The 26290-nt window shown below is 39.4% G+C and overlaps 1 protein-coding gene across 1 annotated transcript; it reads left to right on the top strand.

Moving 5' to 3' along the window:
* Positions 1-194: 194 nt before the first annotated feature.
* On the top strand, positions 195-25328 carry blacat1 (BLACAT1 overlapping LEMD1 locus). The gene is made up of 2 exons (XM_086168510.1): positions 195-591; positions 15074-25328. Exon 2 carries the CDS (start codon positions 15105-15107, stop codon positions 15237-15239), a length of 135 nt encoding a protein of 44 aa, XP_086024636.1. The 5' UTR covers positions 195-591; positions 15074-15104; the 3' UTR covers positions 15240-25328.
* The last annotated feature ends 962 nt before the right edge of the window (positions 25329-26290 follow it).

Genomic DNA, 26290 nt, shown 5'->3' with positions numbered 1-26290 from the left:
TTAGTAGCAGAGGTATTTCCCCAGAGAGTTAGAGCCAGAGAGAGCAAAAGAGAGGGAGATAAAGAGATGGTTTGAGGAGTTTGAAAGGACAAGAAGAGACGGACAGGTTAGCTGATGAACGGAGGGCTCTACCTACATAGGGTCATACACCTAGAAGAGACGCAGAGCTGATTTTGCCAGCTGAGTGCTTTTTCAAGTGGGGAATGGGAGAGCTTTCACACACACTCATCAACTTAACAAATTCTTTGCACTTGAGACAAGCGAACAAAAAAATGCCGCTTCAGTTGAATTCTTTTATCCTTTCGTTTTCTATTTTCCAGCCACTTCTTCATTTCTTTCATTACAGCCTCCTTCTCTCATCTGCTTCCCGCCCAACCGTCCCTCCTCCTCATAACCCTCTCTCCCTCTCCTCCTCCTCTAGCTGCTTACCACCTTCCAGTCCAGCTTCATTGTCCTCACACATATATACACGGACACGCACTCATCGCTTCTGTGTGCTTTGCGCATGTGCATGTATCGGAACGAGGACGGGGTGCAGCAGCCACTCGTTTGGAGGACACACACCGGCACAGCGCCAGGTTCTGTTCAGAGGTGAGTAGATTGCCTTTTTATTCAACACTTTTATGCAGCACTTTTCATGTAGTTTCAAAGTCTGACCCACCTTTAAAGTTGACATTGCTTGTATGGGGAGGGGTGGGGGGGTGGGGGGGTCACTGAGTCTGTGTGCGTGTGTGTGTGTGTGTTCAGGTTTGCGTGTGCACTGTGTACTTGAGTGCATTTTTGGAGGTGTCGCGTATGAGTGTAGTTTGCAAAAGGGGAGGTCAAAGGTGGTGGCGGTGGCATTTTGATGGGCGGTGGGACTGAATTTGAGAACTAAAATTGTTGCTTTGGATTTTTTACACTACTGGTGTGTGTGTGTGTCTGTGTGTCCGTGTGTGTGCGTGTCAGTGTGTTGTGTGGCCAGAGGGTGAGCTCAGCTTGGTCTGTACGTGCTCTGCTTATGAATTACTGACTACAGCTTGTGTCTTACCCTCCACAAGAGCCTTCCATCACAATATGGAGTGCTTTTATTCTGTCTTTTCTATTTTTCTCTTTCCTGTTTTACTTTTTCTTCACTGCATCTAATTCGACTTCACTGAGTTAATTGGTATGTCCCTCCAAAGCAAATCACCCTGGTAAATCAGTCTAATAAATGTGAATTCTAAAAGACCCAGTAGCCAGCAGTTTTATATTTTCAAATGATATGGCCCTCAATATCTTTTTACATGCCCTGCCACACATACACACAGACACACACACACACATTCCACTGCAGATTTAAATATTTCCCGGTGGGGTTGAGCAGAAATAGATCTAATTCTAAATCAGGAGGCAGAACTCAGCTCAAGCAGCCTCACGTCCGTCCCTCGCTTTATAGCCAGAAGCTCCAACATTTCAAGTCTATTAAACAAATAAATAAATAAATAACTTTCATGAACACTTGCTGTGTTACGATTTAATCAAAATGAATGCATGGGCTGCAATGGAGAGAAAAACAAACTGAAATATGGCCAGACCTCACCCTGATTATGTATGTTTTTCAAGCCGGAGTTAGTTTTTTTATCAGCCCTGTGATAAAAACACATGAATAAATTATAAATAAATAAAGTAAAAAAAATAAATAGTATACACACAAACCATTAAATGCCTAATTTGCTTTAGAGAAACTTGACTTTTGGTGACTTTAAGTTATATGGATTTTTCTGTTACGGCTCATGGCTGTTACAGTCGCTGGCTGCAGTGGAGAGAGCAGCAAGATTAAGCCTCTTAGGCTGGTTTTAAGAAATGAATCTGGAGTCCATGAGCTTCTTGTAGTTTTTCTCCCAATCCAAGGGTCCACCCGTTGTTTCGGGTTATCATAAATGACTTTGGAGCAGCAAAAGAGTGGGTCAAGCCTTGCCAACTGCCTTCATCGTTTCCAAAGATGGGGAAAATAAGGATTTGCAGAGAAGGACAAGGAGGAGAATGGTCATTTAGGGCAGTACCGTGGAATAAATGCGTGCTTTCAAGGGTACGTATGTGTATATGTGTGTGTGGGTGTGCGCGTGCGTGCGTCTGGTTTGAAACTGGGTGAGAGCCCTGATATCTACCTGTAGTACCACGTAGCCCTCTCACCCTGGAACTCTGTATCCCTTCATCTTTCCCTCTAACAACCCCTTCCTTATCACTCATGCAATGTGGAGACAACTCAGAACAAAGAAAGACAAGACATGATAGCTCTCCTTTCTATGCAGACAGAACCAAGGATTAGAGGAGAAGATATAATAAGGAAGCTGTGGATCAGTAAAGTGAAGGAAGAAAAATAATAATAAATAATAAAGTCCCGTCTCTGTTACAAATTTTATCTAAAATGCATAATGTGGCAAACTGTATACGGAAAGATGCCACAGAAGAGATTTTTGACCTTCAGTTCATTTACAGACCAAGGTCACAGAGTTATGTGTTAGTTACATGGTAAGTGCAAAGTGGATCATCCCTTGAACCAAGCATGAATCATTACTTAACCAAGGCTCAGGACTTTGTACCTCCCGCATGGCTAAATTGGCCATCACTTCGGAAAATCAGTCCTCTCCCACCTTCACAATGGTACTGACATGAACCACAAGTGGAATTGCTAATTATTCGGCAATGGTCCCTCTTGCTGTATTGGAAACAAGGTTGGCCAGCGTGATCAGCAGCTTCTTTATTTTAATTGGCCATCAATAAGCAATGCACAAAATTTTCTGGCAAAATGGGCCTCATTTGTTTGTTCCTCTTGTTTTTTTTTTTCTTTCTGAATAGTTATAGTCTTTTAGCATTTTCTCTTGTTTTTTTTTCTTTTGTACTGTTTTCAGTGTTGTGTTCATTCAACAATGAGAGTCAAATAACTATTGGAAAACCTTAAAGTTGAGGAAATAAGGTGAGAAACCAGAGACCCCTTCACATTCAATCTACAAACAGCAAAATGGCATTTTTTGAATCATAAATGAATAGATAGATTAAAAAATGAATACATTTAAATTACCTAATGTGAGGGTCCATGTACCAGCTGGTACCCTGTCCACCTATTGGTGGGTATTCAAAGTAGTTTACAAGAAACCACTTTTTTCCTCAAATAGCAATTGCAGCAGCCAATGTAATGCAAAAGAACTTTGATCTCTTGAACAGTACAAGTATCACAATTTAAATGAATGACTGAATGACTGAATGAATGAATCAATATGCATGCTTGAATGAATATGTGATACATTTGCAATAAAAAGAGTATGCCTGTGTGTGCTTGAGTGTATGAGTATCTTACAAATACAATTCAGACATTTGAATGTTAAGCTACCATATAACATAGCATACCATAAGATAGAACTAATCTTAAACCAGTCTATCAGCACAGCAGATGAGACAGACAGACAGATAGACAGATAGACAGATAGACAGATAGACAGATAGATAGATAGATAGATAGATAGATAGATAGATAGATAGATAGATCGATAGACTGTGTTATAATTGATATTGATATGTTACACATTTAATGGTATCGTAACATTCAATATACAAAACACAGCATCTTTAGCAAATGCAGCACATGCCCTTTAACACGTGTACAGTAGCTCTATGTCAGATTTGTTCAAATATGCGATAATACTTTGTTTGGGTTCGGGGAGATGACTAAACCAGACCACAGTTTTTAACAGTTCATTTAGTTTGTAATAATGTTTCATAAATGCCCTTCACTGCTATGACTTCCCCTTTTATCCAGCTTGACATTATTGCGATCTCCATCTTGCTTTCTCTTGTGCCTTTTTGTGAGGCAAATACCAATCTTCAGTAAGACATTTTTGTTTGTTGGGCCCAGTCAACCCCATGATGAACTCATCAGCACAACCCATAAGATGTGAACCCTGCTTATCAAATAGTGCTGTGTTAATAATGCACTCAGTTCAAAAATAAAATAAATTCACTACTCTAGTATTACTGGTTGGTTAGATAGAAATCTTTTTTTTTTTTTTTCATATTACTGATCCTGACTATTTCTTCCATCCATATGGTGTCAGAAGGTACAGCTCAAGAGTAATTTTTAGGAGTGAATGCATGAAAATGCTTTACAATCTTAAATGACAATAAGTGATACTGCCAACAATAATAACATAGGTTAATTAAATATACAATTAATTTAGAGTATATAACTTCATGTTAGCCTTCTACAATACAATTCAATCACCTCCGCGATTCAATGACTCAACAAAGCTTCAACCAGGGCCAGAAGGCAAAAGAAGTTGCAGGCTTCCATTATCTCTATCATGTTTAGCTAAGCAGCAACCGGATAAACACACTAAGGCAAGAACAAGCCGCGCTATGCTCAAAATCACAATGTAGAAGTGCAGACACTGTACACTAGTATGTATTAGCCCACATTAACTACTGTTGATCGCTACTAAATTTGCTTAAAAAGAGCAACACTTACAGCTCTGGAACATTTTAACCCTTACAGAAAAAAAATAATACACCTGGTCATAAAATGGCAACAGATCTGTTTGTTTCCAAACCATGATATTCTCTTAGATTCATCCTTACTATTCAATTGAATGACATTTACCGTTACCCTCTGTGCCCATAGTTGAACTTGGGTTATTAGACCCACAGTGTCCTGTCTTCTGTCACACTACATATTTCAGGAGGTGGTGATCCCTTACCATATTTTGAGTCACCCCAGGTTGCATTTGTCACACACACAAGACAAAAAAAGCATCATTATGCACCTCTTTGAAATGTAAAATGCAGGGAAATTTCGCACTTGGCAAGTACTTTCAGGAGCAGTCATTTAAAAAGAGTTTGCAGCCAGTGAATAAAACATGTATCAATTTCTCTTTCCCCAAATGATCACTCCTCCCCCACTCTTCTAAACACCTGCTCCCCATTTTTCTAGATTACTTTCCATTCCTTTTCCTTTTTTTGCCTTTTTGTCCTTTTTTTCCATCTGCCTTGTCCCCTCTCTCCTTCTATTTTACCTCCTTCCCCAAGCCTACCTTTCGCCTCCTTTATCATTGTCTCTGTCCTGTTACTTTCTACCAGTTCTCCTCCCCACTGCTGCCTTTCCTCCCTCCTCTCCACCCATTCTGTCTTTCCCGTCATTCCCAAGAGGTGATCCAATGTGTGCAAGCTGTTGCAGGCAAGGGCAACACTAGTGTACAGTGAATGATTTTACCAGGGCTACTGTGTGTGCATGTGTGTGCGTGTGTGTGCGCGCGCGTGAAATAGAGACTGGCTTTTGTACAAACACATACACATCTGCCTCGCAGACTCTGCAGGTGTTGCATCAAGATAAATGGCCCGTCATTAGCCAATCAGGTCAGGCAGTGGGAGGGCAATGGAATACCAAGATTCGAGATAAGCTTGTGGAGGTCAAGCTTTTGACAGTGAAAGTGTGTGTGTGTGTATAGTGTGTTGTATAAGAGATCGAGAGAGGCCTCCCTGATTAGATGTGAGCGCTCTCAAAGTTTTCTCCTCCTCCTCATCACTGCATGAACTTCACTTCCCTTCCCTTCCCTCGCCCACCCCTCATCCCCCCGACACTCCTCTGGGAATCAGAGTACTGAAGATAGTTATGCTGCCGTTTGACGGCCTAATTGGTATCATCCGTCCTATTGTTTTTCTGTTCACTGGTAACTCGTCACAGAGAGGGAAACGGAGGTTGAGGAGGAATTAAAAGAATTTCAGAAGTTCTAGCAAGGAGTAAAGAAGAAAAGGTTGTTGACGCATAATGCCATATTAAACACACACACACTGACAAAATTATCTATCTATATGTTTGTGTATGTGTGAGTGTGTTTGTGTGTGCGTTTGCGTGTGCGTTATTGTTAGCCCTCTTAATAGGTATGTAGTTATGTAGTTATGGTACTTCATTTGCAAATTATTCATATTCATTTCAACAGCAAAAGTGGTATAGAAAACAAGTACGGTACTGATTCAGACCCCCTAACGCCCTCTGTTTGTATGTGTGTAGCAGGCTTTCATTTCAGGATGGCCATTTCTTTCTTTGATCACTAATCCTTTTTCTGGCCTGACTTTATGTCCCAAGCTCTTTTTTCCTCTCTTTGCCCATCTCACCACTCTCCTCTCATCTCCTCTCACACGGACCGCTGCCATTTCGGCATTGTGAGCAGCTTACAGGCGAATATCTAGGGCAGGGTGTCTTCTCCTTCTGTCTTCTCTATGTGCCTCTGTTTTCATCCACTCTGCCTGTGTCATATATTTTTCTTGAGTGCTTCAAAAATCTCGAGCGTAAGTGTCATTTTATATCAAGAGTCTGTTTTTTTTTTTCCCATCCTTTTCTTTTTTTTAATTCAACCCTCCATGAAATGGAGAATTGTTGGTTTTTTTATACAATTTCAGGAAACTATTTGAAACACGAATACTAAAACATGATACTTGAATACACTTACAGTGCTAGACTGAACTTTATTTAATTTCCTCATTATTTTTATCATCTTTTTTTAAGATGTCCTATAGAAGGAGAACTGTTGTATGTGGCTTATATGAAAAAGAGTATACCATTTGATAACATGACTTGTTGCAACCCCCCACAAAAAACAATAATTTAATTGATCTGTTTGATCGGGTCTTTTTGGAAAGTATAGAAGATCTGAAATATTAAAAAATCTGTTTATCCCCAAAGAGAGAGAGAGAGAATATCTAACAATATAGATATATACATTAAAAAATAAAAAATAAAAAACTTGAACAGATTTACAGTTTTAAGCTGAAATATAATAATGTACCAGAGAAACTTTAAGAATAAAACAGGCAGAAACACGTCTTTGGTAAAACCCATTCGCATTAAGCGGTGGCTTCAGCTGACTCAGTGTTTATTAAAGCCAACATCCATAAGTGACTACAGACATAATCGTCTTGTTTTCTGTGCACATAATGCATGGTGGCCCCACGACAACAAAGATTTCCTCTGTGTTACTTCACACCGGGATGGTCTCGGGGAAATCAACACAACACAGAGAACTTTGAGGTAGTTGACTTACAGAACTGGATGTATATTTCTAATTGTCACATAGGCTGGTTGATTCTTGTTCCTTCCCAATGCCCTACAAAGCATTTTTGATGTGATTCTAAAACTAGTCTGCAGAGAAATGGGGTCATAATCTGTCTCACCTCCATCTTTCATCATGGCTCTGACCTCTCTGTCCCTTTCTTTCCAGCTTTCTCTTTCACGCTCTCTCTTTTGTTTCTCAGTTTCAGTTAATCTGTCCAACCAGCTGAGGCAAAAAATCTCTCAGCTTCGGCACAAGTACTCACAACTCTCTATCTCTCTCTCTCTCAGACACACACACACACACACACACACACACACACACACACACACACACACACACACACACACACACACACGTACACATACACTGTCAATTTGTATCTGTTTGTCTCTTTCTCTCTCTCAGTTCACAGTCCAGTGCCCTCCAGAATCATTGTTATTCAGTACATTCATAACTTTATAAAGGAGCTCAATGTTGGCTGGATAGTGCTGGTGCTAGTGAGATCTTGTAATCCCCCACGCTCTCTGCCCGGCCCATGTAAAGCCTTATTCCCAAGGGGGTACCTTATGGTTATAATTAACACTCATGTTGTAGAATACAACAGTGCTCTGTTGTCTGAATTATATGAATAAAAAGAGTAAGAAAAACAAACAAACAAAAAAAAAAAGCGATAAGTTTGGATTTTTGCAATTCTTTACTTTGATACAACAAACGCAGCTGTTTAAGTGCATCATTGATGCTAATGCTGCATCTTCCCTTTTGAGTGTAAGTTAGATATTCAAATTTGTGTCCTTGGGTTTGTAAAACTAGGACAAGGCAATGTATTTTTTATTTTATTTTATGATTTACGTATTCATGTAAGAGTTTGTGTATGTAATTATTATTTACTTTTTTGGGAGGGTCCTGTGTTGTTCTTTCTAAGATTACCTGCATATTTTTTTCTTGTTAAAAACAAAAAGATTAAAAAAATAGAATAAAAGTTTGGTAGTTTGTTTAACAAGCACAGATGAAAATGACATAATTAATTGTGAAAGTAATGTGATATTAGGTATTTTCAGTATCTCGTAGAATGATAAACAGTTCGACGTTGAGTACATGATTGAATGACTGGATCACAGATGTGTGTGTCTGTAAGTAAGTGGGTGTGCGTGTGTGTTGGTAGTTTTGGACAAATGTGTGTGTAGGGGGGAGTACAAAGCACTGGCCTGTGGAGTAGAGAGAATGCTCCTGTGTGTTGGAGTCAATAGGCTCTTTGTTTAGTGAGCCTGAGAGACAGTTTGCTATGAGGACAGACTGAGAATCCAATGCACTACAGTGTACCTGAACCTGCTGCGCGCGCGCACGCACACACACGCACACACGCACACAAGCACACACACACACACACACACACACACACACACACACACACACACACACACACACACACACACACACACACACACACACACACACACAGATACACGCACGGGTGCGCTGGATACCTTCGCTTGGTAGGACATCACTCTCCCTGGTACAGATCCTTTATCACCCAAACCTTTTTTTTCCTTCCCAAAACCTCATCTTTGTTCCCTTCCTTAATTGTTATTCCTCTCTATATTTGTTCATTTGTCTACACACCTGTATCATCCGATTCCGTGGCATCAGAAACCATCCCCCTCTTTTTCAAAACTCTCAGTTATCTAGGCCCAGGGGGTTAGTTGGTGGGATCATTTGTCTTACCTAAGACCTTGGACAGAGGGTGTTTTGTCTCGAGCTATGGGGGCAAGTGATATCCAGAAAAAAAAAATGGGGAAAAGGGGATGGTGAAAAGTTAGGGGGTAGGGTTGGGGGACTCCAAGTAAAACCAATGTGCATGTAGAGGAACACAAATCCAGGATTTCTTTTGGCAACCTCTTGATTTTTGGCGAAGATGGCTTGGAGTTGAGGCTTGATTTCATAAATAATAAAGATATTTATAGAGACACAGAGAGGTAAGAGAGAGAATCTTCCTTACTCAAACAAATGACGGACTACCTCTGATTGGACTATGTAAGTATCACAACTTCTTGAAGTATTTCTCTGACAATCTTTTTTTTGCTCTTGCAGAACATAAGAGTGCCATGTTTATAAGTTGTGTTGCTTTCCTTTGTACTTCTGAGTCAGGATACTTAAGGTCAGTCAGCCTGGACCATATCATACTTGAGTGTTGTTAAACCAATTACAGTGTGTTTTCCTTAATGGGGAATGTTCTGGACGGAAGGTTTCTGAAAGCCTGCTTATATTTCACGACAACAAGTCAGTCCCATGTCAGCATGAATCACATATAGTAAGTTTGTTTACTTGAGTGTGTGTGTGTGTGTGTGTGTGTGTGTGTGTGTGTGTGTGTGTGTGTGTGTGTGTGTGTGTGTGTGTGTGTGTGTGTGTGTGCAAGCAAGCCAGTGTGTCCAATTGCAGAGACGGTATAAATAATGGATAAAGGTCTAATAAGCTTTCTTTGTAACATCTCTGGGTTGTTGACCACTGGGATGAGCATTAGGATTCTGTCACTCAAACTCAAAGGCACATCACTAAGCTTATCCGTGGCTCAACACTCACACTCACAAGCACACACACACACCCCATCACACACATACAAACATATACACGTGCGGCCATACGTTGTAAACACCGATTGCCTTATCTCTGTGTCCAAACGAGAAGATAACAAATAAACCATTTTGTCTGTTTCTGGAGGAGGACCTCGATAAGACAGAAATCAGCTTACATTCGTACGCACAAACACACACACACAGACATGTGCACATGCCCATGCACACATATAGAAACAAACACACAACACACTGTCCACCCAAGAAAAACAAATGGATGATCTGCATCAAGTATAGTCCTTCCTAATATCATTGTTCTTTTTCTCAGGGACAAACAAAAGCTGTCAATAATCCATCCATCCATTGTCTCCTCTTTATCCTGCACTCAGGGTCTCGGGGATGGAGCCTATCCCTCGGCTCCTTCGTCATTGGTCAAGACTGGTCCAAGTCAATCACAGGGCCACATATATAGACATAAAACCATTCAAAATCAATTCAGAATTGAAACAGGGTCCTTTGTGCCAAAGCGTTAGTTCCAATGGTTCCAATTTAATATGAGCAAATGTTAAGATTTTATAAAAGAAGATTTCATTTATTAATTTACTTCTCTATTTTTTGCTGCAGAAGCAGATTAACCAACTTTTTGCAAACTACAGCAACATATTAAGATTGTGATTACATTATCTTTTGTAATCTAATGCAAAGTATATGACTAGTATATGGGGCCAATATACTAATCAAGAGTGGGTTTTTTTTCAGTAAATAACAAATCCAGCTTTATGTATGGCAACTTACAAGGTGTTTCAGCTGCTGTGGTAATTTTGAAGAAAGTGAAACATTGGGTAAGCAAATGTTCCCAGAATGCAAGGACAGAGAATATATTTTCACATTCAATTGTTTGTGTATGTGTTTGTGTTTCATACCTGTTAGATGCATTGTTAAAAGTCAAGCATTCCTGTCTCTAAGTGAGACTGGATAAACAGATAATTCCTATCTATAGTTGCTGATTTCATCAATGGTATGTCATAAGGGATAACATCCAGGCAAAAGTCATGTGCAGAGTCTTTGTATCATCTAAAATCTTGGTCATTATCCGAATGACTGTACCCTGTATGCCAGGAAATTAGAACCACAAACTAGACCATGTTATCCATAAACTGAACGAAAATGTTCACAATACATTATAAAGTTCGTCATATTCATTTAATACATTGAAAAAAAAAGCCTCACTAAACTGTTGCAAGACTATTAAATATGGCCATTACTTACATTTTGTAGCAAAATTTTAGTTGTTGTCATGACCCCAATACTGTCTTGTGACAACCGTGCTATGAACCAACTTTGATATACATTAGCAGTACAGTATTATGGATAATGATATTATGATATTATAATGATATTATCTCTGACATGAGTTCCTAATATAATTTTTGGGTCAATTTTGTCTCCAGTTGTTTTTTTCTTTTTAATGTTTTCTTTTCAAGCTGATTGTGAAAAAATGGCAAACACAGTCTGTTAAAGCTGTGCACTGCAACTGTATGGATATTTCAGTCAGAAGACTAAAGAAAGAACAGTTAAAATTACAAGTGATTTTGTCGTGATCATCATCAATCCACAAGAAATCAATACATTAGATTTGGAGTATATATACAACTCACTATTGGAGACCGTTCTACTGAATGTGCCAAACAGTGGTAGTGAAAATTTACAAATATAACCATGTTGATCAAAACACTGTGCTGTACTGTAACTGTTGTTACTTTATCTTTGTCTCTATTATTGTCCAAAATAATTTTCTAACTTCCATGCAGCTCTCACATGGCTGCCTCATGCATATCGCTGTATATGACATTCCTCTGACCAGTAGCTACCCATCCATGAGTGTATTTGTAGATGTATGTGGGCTGCTCTACTTCCTCTTTCCCTCTTGTTCCCTCACTCTGTTAATGTTGACTCATCCATTTTCAGCCAATTAATAATTCAGAGAGTCTGCAGGCTGTTTTTTCATCTGTCTCATCTCTGCACTTGCTTGTGAAACAACACTTAGTAATTACACACCACCAAAAGAAGATATAGACTCTGCTTGGGGAATAGGTAGGGGGTGAGTATAGGTTGAGGGTGTGGAAGAGGATTGGTGCACAAGCGATGGAGAGGGTTTGGAGCAGAGAAAAGTGTCTCAGCAATGTTGTAAATTCTCTGCAGGGCCTTGTAAGCTGTCAGACAAGCTGAGGTTGTTAAAAGGAATGAAGTAAGAGATCGGCACACTAGTGAGCACACACACACACTAACGGGATATCGGTTGCATAGAGCAAAGTTTACCCCCTGCTATCCGCATCATTCGCTGCTGTGTTTTATGGCTTTCTATTCCTATGTGATTTTCTCTGGCGTGTCACATAGGGTCCAAAGCCATTGGGTACAGAGCGGGAAGTCTGCACATGAGGATTAAATGGATGTATAGAAAGACAAAGGAGGGATAAAAGAAGGCAAGACGGAGTGTTTGCACAAGAACATACATAATCTGCATGATCATGAGGTTTTCCTTCCCTTGCTGACCATCCAGAGCCTGGCTCAGCTAATTGCCCCCATATGAGAAAGCCACATCTGTCCCACGAGCCAAATGCAGGCATGATTGCAGACATCTTATATTTGGGCAGTTTTTGTCACCAACTCTCCTTACTTTAACGCACACACAGACACACACAAACACACACCCACATGCAGTACACACTCCAGTCAGGCCTGCTGCTGCGCCTGCTGCTGACTCAGGCTGCTATTTAATGAAGCTCTCAGTTTCACCTTGCGTCTTCTAATCTCAGCGGTCGTTTGGGATTGGCTGGTACTGGCCCGCTACAGAAAATTGTTAACGTTCGTAGTTTAGTGAGCCTTAAGTCTGCTTCTGGCTATGTGTGTGTGTGTGTGTGTGTGTGTGTGTGTGTGTGTGTGTGTGTGTGTGTGTGTGTGTGTGTGTGTGTGTGTGTGTGTTAAAGTGATACAGAGAGGAGGGGGGAGCTGCAGAGAAATCTAGAGCAACTGAAGTGAAAATATGGGTGTTAGAAAATGTGTTTGTGATAACTGACCTATTGACTGAACCTCAGCAACTTTCTCCAAGAGTATCTTGCTGAGAAATGCACAAATAGGAAGGAAAGACACAAAGTGCCTCAAGGCTTTTATTAACAGCAGGTGGTGACATATTTACCTAACAAAATGTTTGCTGTGAGACTGCTGATATAACTGACAGTCACTGACAATTTGATGTCATGTGGTTACTAACTTCATGAAGGACAGGATGAATGGGTTGGATCATGCCAAAAAAAAAAAAAAAAAAAAATCGCAAGTTTTTCTTTCAAATTCTGAAGATGCTGTCTTTTAAATATATCAAAGTTCTTAACCCTCTCCAGGCAGATGTTGCAGATTTGCAACAGCCAAATATCAGATTTTTCCTGCAACTACAACTTAATTTGAGCCTGAGAGGGTTAAAGTAATGTCTTTACTTTTCCCTTCTGGTTCACACAAAATCTTTTATTTTAAATGTTGGTAATGTGTCAGCCCATGATCACAAATGTCTTGATCCAATATATTTATTGCCTGTTTCTGCATTTTGCACAAATGTCATCAGTGATGTTAAGGATTTGGTTAGAAGAAAATATCTAAATGTTCGGGACAAATGAATCAGAGCTAGTCGAAAATCTGTTAAAAGGGACAGTGGCAGAGTTAAAAATGGTTGAATCCCGTGGTTTATCTTGTTTGACTCCAGTATTGGCACTTTCAAATTGGACAAACTGAATTTATACATGTATATGTTTTGAAAAAAATACATTGTCCGACTTCATACAATTCATATTATTCCTTATATTTTTGAACCTTTAATGTTTTCTTACGGGATTGATGACCTCAGATAACCTTTTAGAAATGCTCTGATGGTCTCAACCATGAGGTTGAAGTAAACCTCAATCCAGCACTAAGTTAACTGAAATTTGTTTTTATGAAAGAGGTTCCATAAATTATGCTTTCATTTCATGTCTACAAATTGGTTTTCTGTGGGTTCCTTGTGATTGGCAAGTTACTGATTACTATTACTACTACAAGGTCTAGAACACCGTGCCACCAATCAATGGACACATGCAGATCCCATGCATTTTCTGAATCTGTCTAACAGAAAGTCTAGGGAAAAGGTAGAAAGTATAGGAAACATTTTCATCTATTCTTTTTTCTTTTTCTGCAATTTCACACAACAAAGCAGTATTTCTTTCCACTCCAGTGTTTGTAAGAGTTGGTGCGGTCATTTTCAGTTGGTGCACAAGGATGTTCACGGTTTTGGAAACCATTAAAAAAGTGCTTAAGACATATTTTACATTACGATCATAATAATGGTCAGAACAATTTAAGGTCATTTGAAAAATGGCTTAGACCATGCACCCTTTGTCCATAACATTAATCAAGTGAATGGCAGCATGATATTTTAAAAGGCCACACACTGAGTGGTCAATATGGGCTAAACGAGCTTAAAGAAGGGTATAACTGGGGAGGGGGGTGAGGTGATGACCATCCCTGTTGGATAGTATAACAGGTATCTAAAATTTGCTAATATCAATGCCTTTTGTAGTATCATTTTTCATTATATTACACAGTCTCTGAGTCACAAGTATGTACCAATTTTGCAGTTATGCAGGAGAAAGAAATCTTTATGTCACCAACCTTACAAGTGCTCAGTGTTTCCTTACAACTTCTTTTCTATGGGCTAAACCTAGATTGTAAATCAAAACCAACCACTGGAAATTGGCAATAACCTTGATCATCCACCATATTTCACTTTTTTTTCCCTAATTCCCACCTCTCAGGATGTGGAGTGTGATGAGAGGTACTGTGATATAGGTTTTATTGACTCCTAGGGCATTAACGTCAGAATAAATTTTCTGGCATATTTTTTTATTTTTTTTGAATTACCTCACAAACAGTTTCATAAGAGCAAGATGTGTCAGGAAATAGGTTTGTCATATTTAAGATCTTCTGCTGCTGAAACTGCAACCAAAAGCTATGCTATTAAATGTGACAAAAATAATAAAACCTGGGTGTGGGCATAAAAAAAATCATACATTCTTAGTATATGTTGTTTAAAAAAAAATGTGAATCAAATATGTTTTACCTATAAGCTCTCCGTAAGCACTTGTCATCAATTCCAACATTGTCCATTTTTCTATTACATTTCAAGAAGTTGGCAACCCATTTTAATAAATCAATAGGTCCTATCCTTTGCTGTAGTCTCATCTTCAAAGAGAAAGGGATGCCTAGTAAATGAGGGAAAAGTACAAAATTTTCAAACACCTTCCATCTTATATGCCCTTTTCCCTTCCCTCTCCCCCTCCTTCTCCCTCTCACTTTCCCTCTTTCTCTCCTTCCCCCTCTCCTTCTCTGTCCCTTTCGCTCTCCCTCTCTCTGCAGGTGTTCCTGGATGTGGTGCATCAGGTAGGCCATGCCCTTTACCTGCGCCTGCTTCTGTGGCCTCAACGGCTTCTGTCGCAGACGAAAGAATACAAAACCAGAGCAAGTGACAGAAGTGGAGCGTAAGGAGGTAGACCGATGGAGAGATCAGGAGACAGAGGTGTGACAGAAACATTGGGTTGTTTAAAGGATGTACAGTTTATGTGTGTATGTCTAAGTTGATTATGTTACCAGGAGGATAAATGCGCACATCTAGATTTAAATATAAGAATGTGACATTATTGTTGAAACTCATGAACCAGATACTCCATCTTTCCCAGGAGTAAGTGATTAAGGTGTCAAGTTCATTTTCTTCTCTGCCAGAACTCGGCGACCATAAAGTTGTCTCAAGCCATGTTACCTGACACTTAACCACTGCCTATACCAAAACCTTTTTTTCTTACAGTGGATAGTAAAATTTGCTTAGGTGAATATTGAGGAAAGTCAATTTTCCCTTCAGATTCCATTAATTTCTCGCCACAATCAATGCACTGTATAATGTGTGAAGGGTCAGCCAGCTCAAAAAATCCATTCAGTCTCTTACTGACACCTCCATCACTTTCTCTCCATTATCACAAGCTGAATTGGAAGCAAAGCTGCAGAGTTCTGCACCTCCTCACCCACGCTTATGTCAGATCAACTTAGTGGAACTCTCATCCAAGTGAGAAACTGTGTAGTCATTTCCAAAGTCACCCATGGAGCGCCGGAGCTCATCTAGGTTTTCTCACTGAGCTGAGCTCGATCTAAAGGCAAGCAGCTGTCCAATCAGCGGCTTAGCTGGAGTGTGAAGATAGAGTCATGGGTCAAAATGAGCAACAATGTTTTGTGAGATATCCCTTCACTGATGCTACTGCATCAGTGCCTCATTAATAGGCAGACAAGTAATTAGAAAACACGCAAATTCTGATGCAAACCCATTGATTAACGTCCTCCAGTGGGAGTGGAGTGTATGTCCATAAATGCCACTGCTGTGCACATCCAGCTGTCACCTGTGTGTCACTTTGCAAGCGTGTGCATCTCTTCTTGGCCGGAACAAAAGATTTTCAAACCTGAATCAAGTGGTGAAGATATCCATTCAGCTGCCATAGAGGTCCTTTTTATTTATTTATTTTTTTAAATGCACACACACAAAGACAAAGACATGCAGGTCTCATTAGTGTGTGTATGATTATGCATTGCACGTACAGCCAGGCAGTGGAGATCTAATTAACCTTTTCCAGCAGGAAACAGATGCCTGGATGTCACACATACACACACACACACACACACGCACACACATACTCACACACACAAACACACACACACACACACACACACACACACACGCACACACATACTCACACAAACAAACACACACAATGGCACACACACGTCGGCTGTCAGGGAAACAAAGCCAACGTCACGGTGTCACAGAAACAAAGCCCCAAAACGCACTGCCTGGCACTCTGTGATAATCTCCTTGTGCATATTTACATTCAAGGCTTAGAATATGCCTCAGTGCCATCGTCTCCACCCCGGCGCTCCTCCACCCATCCTCCCCTGCCCCTCTTCAGCTGGTTGTCAGACTCCCAAACCCTTTCTCTTTTTCTTCTGCATCTTTCTCTCCATCTGCCCTGAGACCCCTCTGACTGAACTCCTGCTCCCTTTCATAACTACAGCACTAAACATAGCCTTTCATGGCAGCTCCCGAACATTAGTACCCCACTCTCATCTTTCCTCCAAGTATCACTGATTTCTTCAGGCAGCCAAAAAGCTGCTTTATGACAGATTAATAGACAAGCCTGATTGTGTGTGTCTCTCTGTATAGAATAGATTGTCTGTTTACCAATTCTCTAATGCCGAACGGAAAAATTAGACAAAGCTAAAGCCATTTCACAGTGTAGAGCACCTATTATGATTCAATGTGTTACGACGTGGCCTTAATGAGAAAAAGCGAATGAGATGAGGGGCAATAGGAGGATGGGAGAGGAAGAGACAAAGGACGGTAATGAGAGTAAGAGTTGGAAGATGGGGGGTGCTAATGCTAGACAGAGCAGTCATACTAATTGGCTACAGTGGATAACTTTCTGAGGCATGTCTGTGTGTGTGTGTGTGTGTGTGTGTTTAAAGTAACTGCCTGATCTGACGGCATTACAGTCGTTTAATGCTCCCTCCATTTCACCTCTTTAATGAGAGGAATATTCAGTAATGGTGAGCGACTTTGAATCGTCATTTCTCACACACATGCACATGGACACACTTGTGCACACACAGTTTGGAGCTGGTGTGTGTCTCAAATAGCACCTAGTCCTTTATGGATCATGCCAGTTTTCAGAGATTGTAACTCAAGGACAAACTGGTAAAAATAGAGGGGTGGTACGACTTTTGCTACAGCAGAAGGGGTGGAGTGTGTGTATATGTGTTTGTGTGTGGGATGGGGTAGAGTACTGTCGCATTAGATTTGGGTCAGAAAACGGAGAGTGGAGGGTGGGGAGGGCTCAGACAGCAGGGAGATTTATCACTTGCTGCTCCCTGTATTTCAACACCTCCCATCCTTTCTCCTCTCCTCACACACATGCATGTGCACACACGCACACGCACACACGCGCACAAACACATAATACTGCATGAGATGTAAAGGTGAATGTGTGCCCTGGGAGTGTTGGAGAAATTGGCAACGAAAGCCAGTAAACCGCTGGAAAGACAAAGGAGAAATAAGAGGGTAGAAAAAAAGAGAATGAGGGGGAAGTGAGGCTTAAAGAAGCCTCGATCAAATAACATTTTAATATTAATCTATTTTTTTTTTTTTTGTATCTGAGGATTTTGCTTTACATTAAGTAAATTCCTATATAATCTCAGCAGGGGCTGATCTCTAATAGCAGAGCAGCTTTGTTGCCTCTAAGTCACTTGTGTTCCCACTTTAAAGAAACAGTGCCACATTTTATGGCACAACCTAAGTTCCGGACCTGTAGTAGTATCACTCAACAAGAAAGCAAAATGTATAGAGCTGTTCTGCTCTGAGTAAACGCCATGTTGGTCAAAACTTCATATGATATACCTTTGATTCTTCTTGACATGCAATGTAGTTCGATTAAGTAGAATTCATAAACAGTCCAAATCACAATGAATAAAACAAGTTTTAGATAAGAAAGGCAATTGGTAATTTTTTCCTCACATGCAAAGCAAATGCATGGATGATGGAAATATTTGAGTCAATGTAAATTACCTCAGTTGTCATCTTGCAAACAAACTGCACAGAGCTTGTCATCATTACGTCTCCAATGCGGCATCATTTTATTTTATCATTGTTAAAGAATTAAAAATCACTTGAATTTTCACAATGGCCATAATGCAAAATAATTTGGATCATGCAGCGGTTAAAGTTCAAAATCTTATTTCACACTACCCTGCCCTTTAGTAAGCCATGTTTATTGCTTTTGTTTCATCTCTGATGTTTTAATTATCAGAACATTTACATTCTTTCAGATTTGGAGACTTTGGTCATAGAATACAAGAACTAGATGCTACGATTGCAGACAAGGCATCTGCTTTGTTAGATGTATGCACCAAAATAAACTGAAATGTGAAACTATGTCTCATTATGTATTTCATCAATATATATTTATATGTGTTTGATGATTATTAAAAACCTCTTGCAGATTTTTTTTACTTCTGAAACCATGATAAACAGACTCTTATGAAAGTCTTGGTGTTTTTTTTTTGTTGGTTTTTTTTTTCAATTTGTTAAGTTAACTTTGTCGTTCCCGTGAGCAAAAATTGTCCCTTTTTAGTTATCTACGTGTCAGTAAATCTGCATTCTAAAAATGAGAAGGCATCTGTCCAAGAACTAAAAAGAGAATTTGCCAATCTTGGATAAGTGCTTCCCCAAAATCAAGTAGATTTTTTATTTTTGACAAAAATGTTTCAAGTTTATTTATCTTTTATACATCTTGCTTATGGCTTAAATTTCATTCCGAAAATCACAGTACACTGTATCATAGTATAGTGACGTGCAGAGAGGTTCATGTCTGGCGAGACACTGACGTCATCACAGTCAGATTTACGAACATATGAACCCTACAGAGTAACTTCACCATTTTATTGGTAGCAGTTTACGTGTTTTGTTTAAAATATCATATCAGCATTCTACACATATAGACATTGTATCAGAGAAAAAAGCACATTTAAAAAAAAACAAAACGTTATTATCTCTTACCTTTACGTAGAAATGAAGTCCATGCGCCGCTCCTTCTGAAGAACAGCATCGATAACTTGCTTGTAGAAGTCTGCCTTATCGTTCTTCAGTTTTAAAAGTCTTTCTGTCTCGATGGAAATCACTGCCAGTGAAGACAGTCGTCCATGATCAGTCCTGTTCCGACTGTATGTTTTGAGTCTTTTCAGTGCTGAGAATGACCGCTCCACCGATGCAGGCGTAGCGTTTATTATTATCTACTGCTTCGACTGAAAGTCAAGTTTCGAAAATTCTTTTCAGTTTAGCAATGTTATACTCCATTTTGGAAATAAGGCCAAGCAAGAGGAAAAAATATCTGGATGGCTGCATTTGACTTGCTAACTGTTTACTGTAGCTTGCCATTGCTAATTCTATTATTCTGTATCCGAGTAGTGAGAAGGATCCCTGCGATCACCAGTGCCTCCCATCACGAGGCACCGTTACTGCATGCCTCACTTAATGTCTCTTCGCAGTTGTGTTATGATTGCTCAGCACAAGAAACAAGTTACAGTTATTGACGAAAAACATTGTACACAGCTATACATCAGCTAAACTATGGAAATTTAGTTCATATATATTAAAAGTGTTTGAAAAATTTAATAGTGGCATACATAGAGTCAGCAATACAGTCTCAGTGCATAGCATGCCAGCACAGTTAGCATAATCATTGTGCAATCCAGTGGGCTCAGCTGTTGGCTCTGTCACAGCATGTCTCTTATTCATATTTGAATGGTAAATGTGATTTTTTTTTTCAGCGATTTTGAACAAAAAAAAAAAACTAAAAATGGTGGTAAATAGCTTAATAGTACAAATCACTGAATAAATATATAATTTATTTTTCCATTTCACATTTTTTTCTTTCCATGATGACAAGTGGGCCCCGGCCTCCCCTGCCTCTACTGACTGCACGTCACTGACTATATATAAATATATATATATATATATATATATATATATATATATATATTGGTATTAAAAAATAGGTCCTTAATTTTGGCCTCTCCCAAATTCCTTAAGCTTGGGAATACCTGCTGATAAGAAGAGCGGCATTTTAGGACAGACTCTGAAACATGACATCTGCCTGAGTTGTGACTAGTCTTGCTGTGGTCTATCTGCAATTAATGATTTATTCTAATTTAACGTGAAATTCAACCCAGAGACAGTATAGTTTATAATTGGAATGATCAACATTCGAAGTGATGGCACTTAAGACCTTAAAACACTTTATAGCCTTGACTTTGACACTTTATAGTTTTATTTGTATTTCTCATTCTCCCCACCCACCTTTTTTTTTTTACTGTTTATACAATTTCCTACTATTATTTATTATTGTTATGTTTTACTTGAAACTCTGGCACAACAATTTCCTTCGGGATAAATAAAGGTGTTCTTATTCTTATTCTTATTCTTATTTATTGGTTTGCCATTAAAACACACATATTACTCTTACTTGAGATGACAAAATTATAGATTCAAGTTGACATAAAAATTATTTTACACTGTCGATACTCTGACTTCCATTGTTTCCAAATGGGTAAAAGCTCATCTTTGTCCCCAAGTGTCCTTATATACAATACTCCCCTTGGTCCCTACATGATTTGTTTCCTTCCTCATCAACATCCGCCCTTTTTTCAAAATGTAGTGGAATGTCATTGTCCCACAAAGGCTAATAAGAAGCACTGATATGCAAACCCCTGACAGACAGTTGGTTGAATAAGAGTGGTGGAGCCTGGTCTTGCAGCTATCGTCAGTCCCTGAGAAACATAGGATGCATGGCCAAAAGGGATGCTGAGATTGAGATAAAATTGAGTGGAGGAAAGCGATATATATATTGTAATTGAGACTGTAATGTTTTTTGTCAGAGGTACTTGTCAGGGTCAAGCTAAAATGATGTCGACATGAGAGGAAAAGAGGCATGAGAAGAGAGCAGGTCAATTAAAGCAATACATCTGAGCAGGAGAACTGCATTCATGCCAACCTCACCTTATTGCCAATTTGTGCACAATCATCAAACACCAACATGCACAAGCCCCGCTGACTGGTGAGTGCAAACCAACTAAAGGCACCCATATGCAGTCAATCACACACATCCCTAGGCTCACGCTGACAACCCACCTGCACTCATTGATTGGACACATTGAGCTGCTTAACAAGATGTCAACACTGCACATCTTAGTGAAAAGATTGGAAGATAAACCTGCCACAGTTGAATATGTGATTTTCCTCATGCCTTGATGAAAAAAAGGTGGAGGGCTGATTAAGCAGCATCCCGCTGAGCCAACCCAGGGCCTATGCCATAGTCATTACCAGCCCTCACTGTCTTACCCCAACTAATCTTATCATGGTTTGCCTGCCAAACTCAACACTCTGATGGAGAAGCAATTCTGTTGCCCTCGAGAGAAAAGGTAGATGCCTGAGGAGTGATGAAATTAAGTCAAGTTAAATGTGCTTGTAAATCACTATAAAGGCGGCATATGGCAATCTGACATAGTGACTTGCAGCAAGGCATCGCTGATTTAAATTTGCTGAGGATATAATATAAAGCAGCAAATATCCTGCTGGTGAAAAGCGGTCACACTCTTATCCGCAATATTATATATTCAATCCAAGGTACTATCTGGTGAAAAAAAATCAGAATACAACAAAAAATTTGAAAACACACAGCTCTCTCAGCAGCCTGATATCCATGCTTTCTACTAAAAGAAACAAATGGCTGCTCTGTTTTCAGCTGAACAGAGAAAAACTTAAGTAATTGTCCAACGGCTGTAAACAGGTCACTGTCTCATATATCTGATGCAGAATCACCGTCATCAATGGAAGTGAAATCAATCTCTTGTTTTTTGTTTGTTTTTTCTCGTCCCTCTCCAGTGTCCCTCCTATATGTTACTCACAAACACTCACACACACACACACATACGAAATCACAAACACTTCTCACGCTGGTTGATACAGGAGTGGGTACTGAGCAGCAGTTGTGGTCTAAATGAGAGAATGATTTCTCGAGGGGTTGTAGCCCCTTGGAAAACCACAGTGTTGCGTTTTCCCACAGAGACCTCCTAACCAAATGTTTGTTGATGAAAGGTCTGTGTGAGCTTTAAAAACCATTTCATTTAGTTGTACTCAAGAACAATACTTTTCATTACTGGCTGATAGCATTCATTAAGAGCAATCCAGTCCTTAATGACCTGATTTACTGTGCACTTCATTCTCCTTGAAAACAAGAACATAACGGTTTTTCTCAGGCTTAAGCCCATTCCAACAATTATAAGAGGTACCTTATTTGCAGCAGAATTACAGTGTGTTTTCTTTGGATCTGACCTTTTCTCATCTTGTAGCAAATACACTTTGTGTTATTTTAGCCCTTTCTTAAGAATTGCTAATCCACTCTTATTGCCCAAACCAACAAAGAGCTGGAGTCATCGATCTGATGTGTGGCAAAAGCAATTGGGTACTTTGTCGATTGGTGTCGGCTTTACTGGATCCAGGCTTCTAATGCTGCTTGACAGGATTTGTCTTGTTTGCAGTATCTTGTGATAAACCTTCTGCTACAGAAACACATAAAAACGGCCAAAGGCTTATGTTTAGTTACAAACATAGTACCTTCCCAAGAACATTGTGGGATAGGGGCATTGACACGCCATAACATTCCATAGATGTGATCCGTGATGACATTATAGCTCTACCTCGGCAGGCTAATTGAGGTGCTTGATGCAGACATTTCTTTTGTTTTGGAAACCATTAATTTTGTATTTAAGGAAAATATGGAAGTGTCTCAGAATGACTGTACATATACTGAAATATCCATGGAGGCAGAGGGTGTTTGATGTGTGCTGGATATGTAATATTCATTCACCTCCATTCTCTGAACCTCCCTAAGAAGTCCCCCATAAAACATTTGATCAGTAGCTGAGAAACTTGTAGGAGGGAATTGCAAATTTCAAAATGGTGCTGAATTATTGACAAAAAATATATATTCATAACTTACCCTACGATCACAATTTATCTTCTCAAATACTAATGGAAAGAAATAGACACTGAACACAGAACTCACTGCAACATTATCTCACCAAATATATTTAAATTTGACACTTCCAAGTGCATTCAAATTAATTCATTAAATCCTTAAGATAACAGAAAGAAAGGAAAAAGTATGTCCGCATGCATCACAGGTAAATTCTTTATGTGAATTATTTGCATTGGTGTGAGGTGCTTTGGTATAGAAAGAAGAATGAGATTACGCCTTATAATGTTCTCCAGGATAATCTTCATGTCCATTAACACAAAGAATGTCTATAAGGATCATCTTTACAGTTTGAGTTGAACCAGACGAGACACTGACTCTATCAGTAAACCAATTTTTCTAAATCTTAGCAGTTTCATTTACCTCTTCATGGTAAAGCGATGGCTGGTTAATTTCTGGACAAGGCTGTATGTATAATAGATATCAGGCATTTCACTTTTATGCCCCAGTTTTACAGGAAATGCAATGTCGACAGTAAAAAAGAAATATTGTATCTGTTATAAAGGTCAATATATATAAGAAACGGAACTAAATATTAACAGTAGACTATAATAGTTTTGAAACTGGTGATCAATTGGCCCTAAACCACCTTTCTCATTACACAAGCACAAAGAAGCTGCTGTAAGTATACATATAAATGTTTTAGGGAGTAACAACCCAAAAAGTCACACACACCTTTCATTAACACTTATTTATGTTTTTTTTTTTTTTTTTTTTTTTTTTTATTCATTGATCCAATTGTATTCCAATCTAAAAGGCAATTTTTATTAAAGTAACTCACAAGTCTCTTCAGTAAGAGGGATGGTCTCTGGTCTAACTGGCACAAGCACTAGATGGCAACTAAACACACCCACCAAAGACCTTGCTGATGTAATTCCACTGTAACGGAGCTCAGACCAGGAAAAATGAGGGATATCAATACTTTTTTTTACATAAAAATGATGGGGGAGACAACTTTATGTTCTTCAGAAGTGTTTCAAAAGGTATGTAATTAAATGGAGGTACAGATGGAGAGAGAGAAAAACAAAGCAGGGGACTCTTGACAGAGAAGCATCGATGAACAGGTCGATATAGTAAGATACATAAACATGAGGTCAAAGAGTATCACAATGTGAGCTGAAAAAGAAAAGAGGGGAAGAGAACACAGATAAACGGCACCAGAAAGGTTGTCTCATTGACAAGCTCTCACTCTTTTCAAGAAATCCACCAATCAATGTTTCTTGACAAACACAAACACACATACGACCTGCAAGGTACTGTGTGTGTGATGGAGAAGTAGTAGTCTGCTGCAGAACAGTGTGTGTTTAAAATGCAGAGCACGTCAAGACTCCTAGGGAGCTCCTTTTGCAGCAAAGCCTCATTAAAGAGACACTTGCCTTAAAGCAAGGATATACTGCTAGACCACACACAAAAAACACACACACGTACATGCACACAGAGACACAAGTTAACACACACACACACACACACACACACACACACACACACACACACTACTTGAGATTCACTCAGACTAACACAAACAGACACACATGTAGAAACAGCCGCGGACAAATCAGATAGAAAGCACAGTGAAAAAATAAACATGGTGCGAGTGAAGGAAATGCAAGTGCTGCAGCAAATGCCCTTAACTTGCATCTCTCTTTTTCCCTTCTTGTTCTCTAGAACAATAAACTTTAATTTATCTTCTGCCAGTCCCCCCCTCCCCGCCCCCCAACCACTACCACTACCACCCCATCTCTCACTGATATAATATTCATGTGTTTTTGATTGTGTCAACTCTGTGGAGATTGGCTGTGCTGTACTGTATCTTGTGTGCCTTTTAAAAATGCATCAATGAATAAATAATGTCTGTAACTGCTGATTGAAAAAGCCATATTGCCATAAAGCCATGATGAAATGATAATGTAATATCTGTCCCCACGTTGAATAAAGCAAAGTACCCTTTCCTTTGAAAAATAAAATATGATGAACCTGAAGCCATACAACTGCACCTTACAACATATCTGATGAAACCCCCTTGTATGGTTTTCTCTGCAAAGTGTGTTTTAATAAAGATAAACTCTCTTTCTATACATCTGAGTGTTGTGTGGTTGTTTGGAGATATTTATAAAGTGAAACACGCTGTTTTCCACGAGCAGCTCCCCTGCTAATTGACAGTGATAGCATAGACTCGCCTCACAGGCTGAGCCTAATAAAGATGCATTACTACAAGGCGGCGGGAATGATGCAGATCACGTGTGCACCCCTCCATTCCTCTCCCCACACAGCCTGATTAAAATGATAAATTGCACCCAAAAAGAGGGAAGAGAAGGGGATGTAAATAATGAAATAAGCACGAGTGCAATGAAAAGTCAGGGAGAGACATGACAGAGAAGGTGGGGGAAGAGAATCAGCATGGAGATTGAGCGAGAAATCCCATTACCAGCAGTTCTGTGTCCAATGAATAAAATGTAAAGTTTAATATTCTTAATTCCATCAATTCTTAATTGTCCTGACATTTCATAAAAGCTCTGGCCTTGGTTTGACCCTCATTGTCAAATAGTAAATAAAACAAACTCATGCATGCACACGAAAGCTTGGCAAGAGGTAGCCGTGGCTCATGGCTTTGATACTCTCATTAGCATAGCAGCAGTCGGTTGACCATCCACAAATGATACAGTAACCCAGGCAACCAGATCTGGCCAGTCAAACTGTGGGAACCCAAGGCACAAAAGGAGCCGTATTTGCAGCATCACAAACATTTACACTCAGGGTGGAACTAAAGGTTTCTTTTTCTAATAGTGAGACGCTTCTTGTGATGTGACTTCTGGAAACGTTGTCCCAAGTTGATATTTGTAAAGGCTTTTTTATGAACAATGGCCCCAGCATGATGTTTCCTGAAGTGTTAAGGCTACTATTGAGTTCTGAACACATTTAAACCCAAAATTAATTCAATAAGGTTAAG

Source organism: Fistularia commersonii, chromosome 21 (assembly GCF_037954325.1).
Source record: "Fistularia commersonii isolate RoL2024-O1a breed Wild chromosome 21, RoL_Fcom_v1.0, whole genome shotgun sequence".
Classification (NCBI taxonomy): domain Eukaryota; kingdom Metazoa; phylum Chordata; class Actinopteri; order Syngnathiformes; family Fistulariidae; genus Fistularia; species Fistularia commersonii.
Note: the sequence above shows the minus strand (reverse complement) of the source record. Positions and strands in the feature narration are given on the sequence as shown.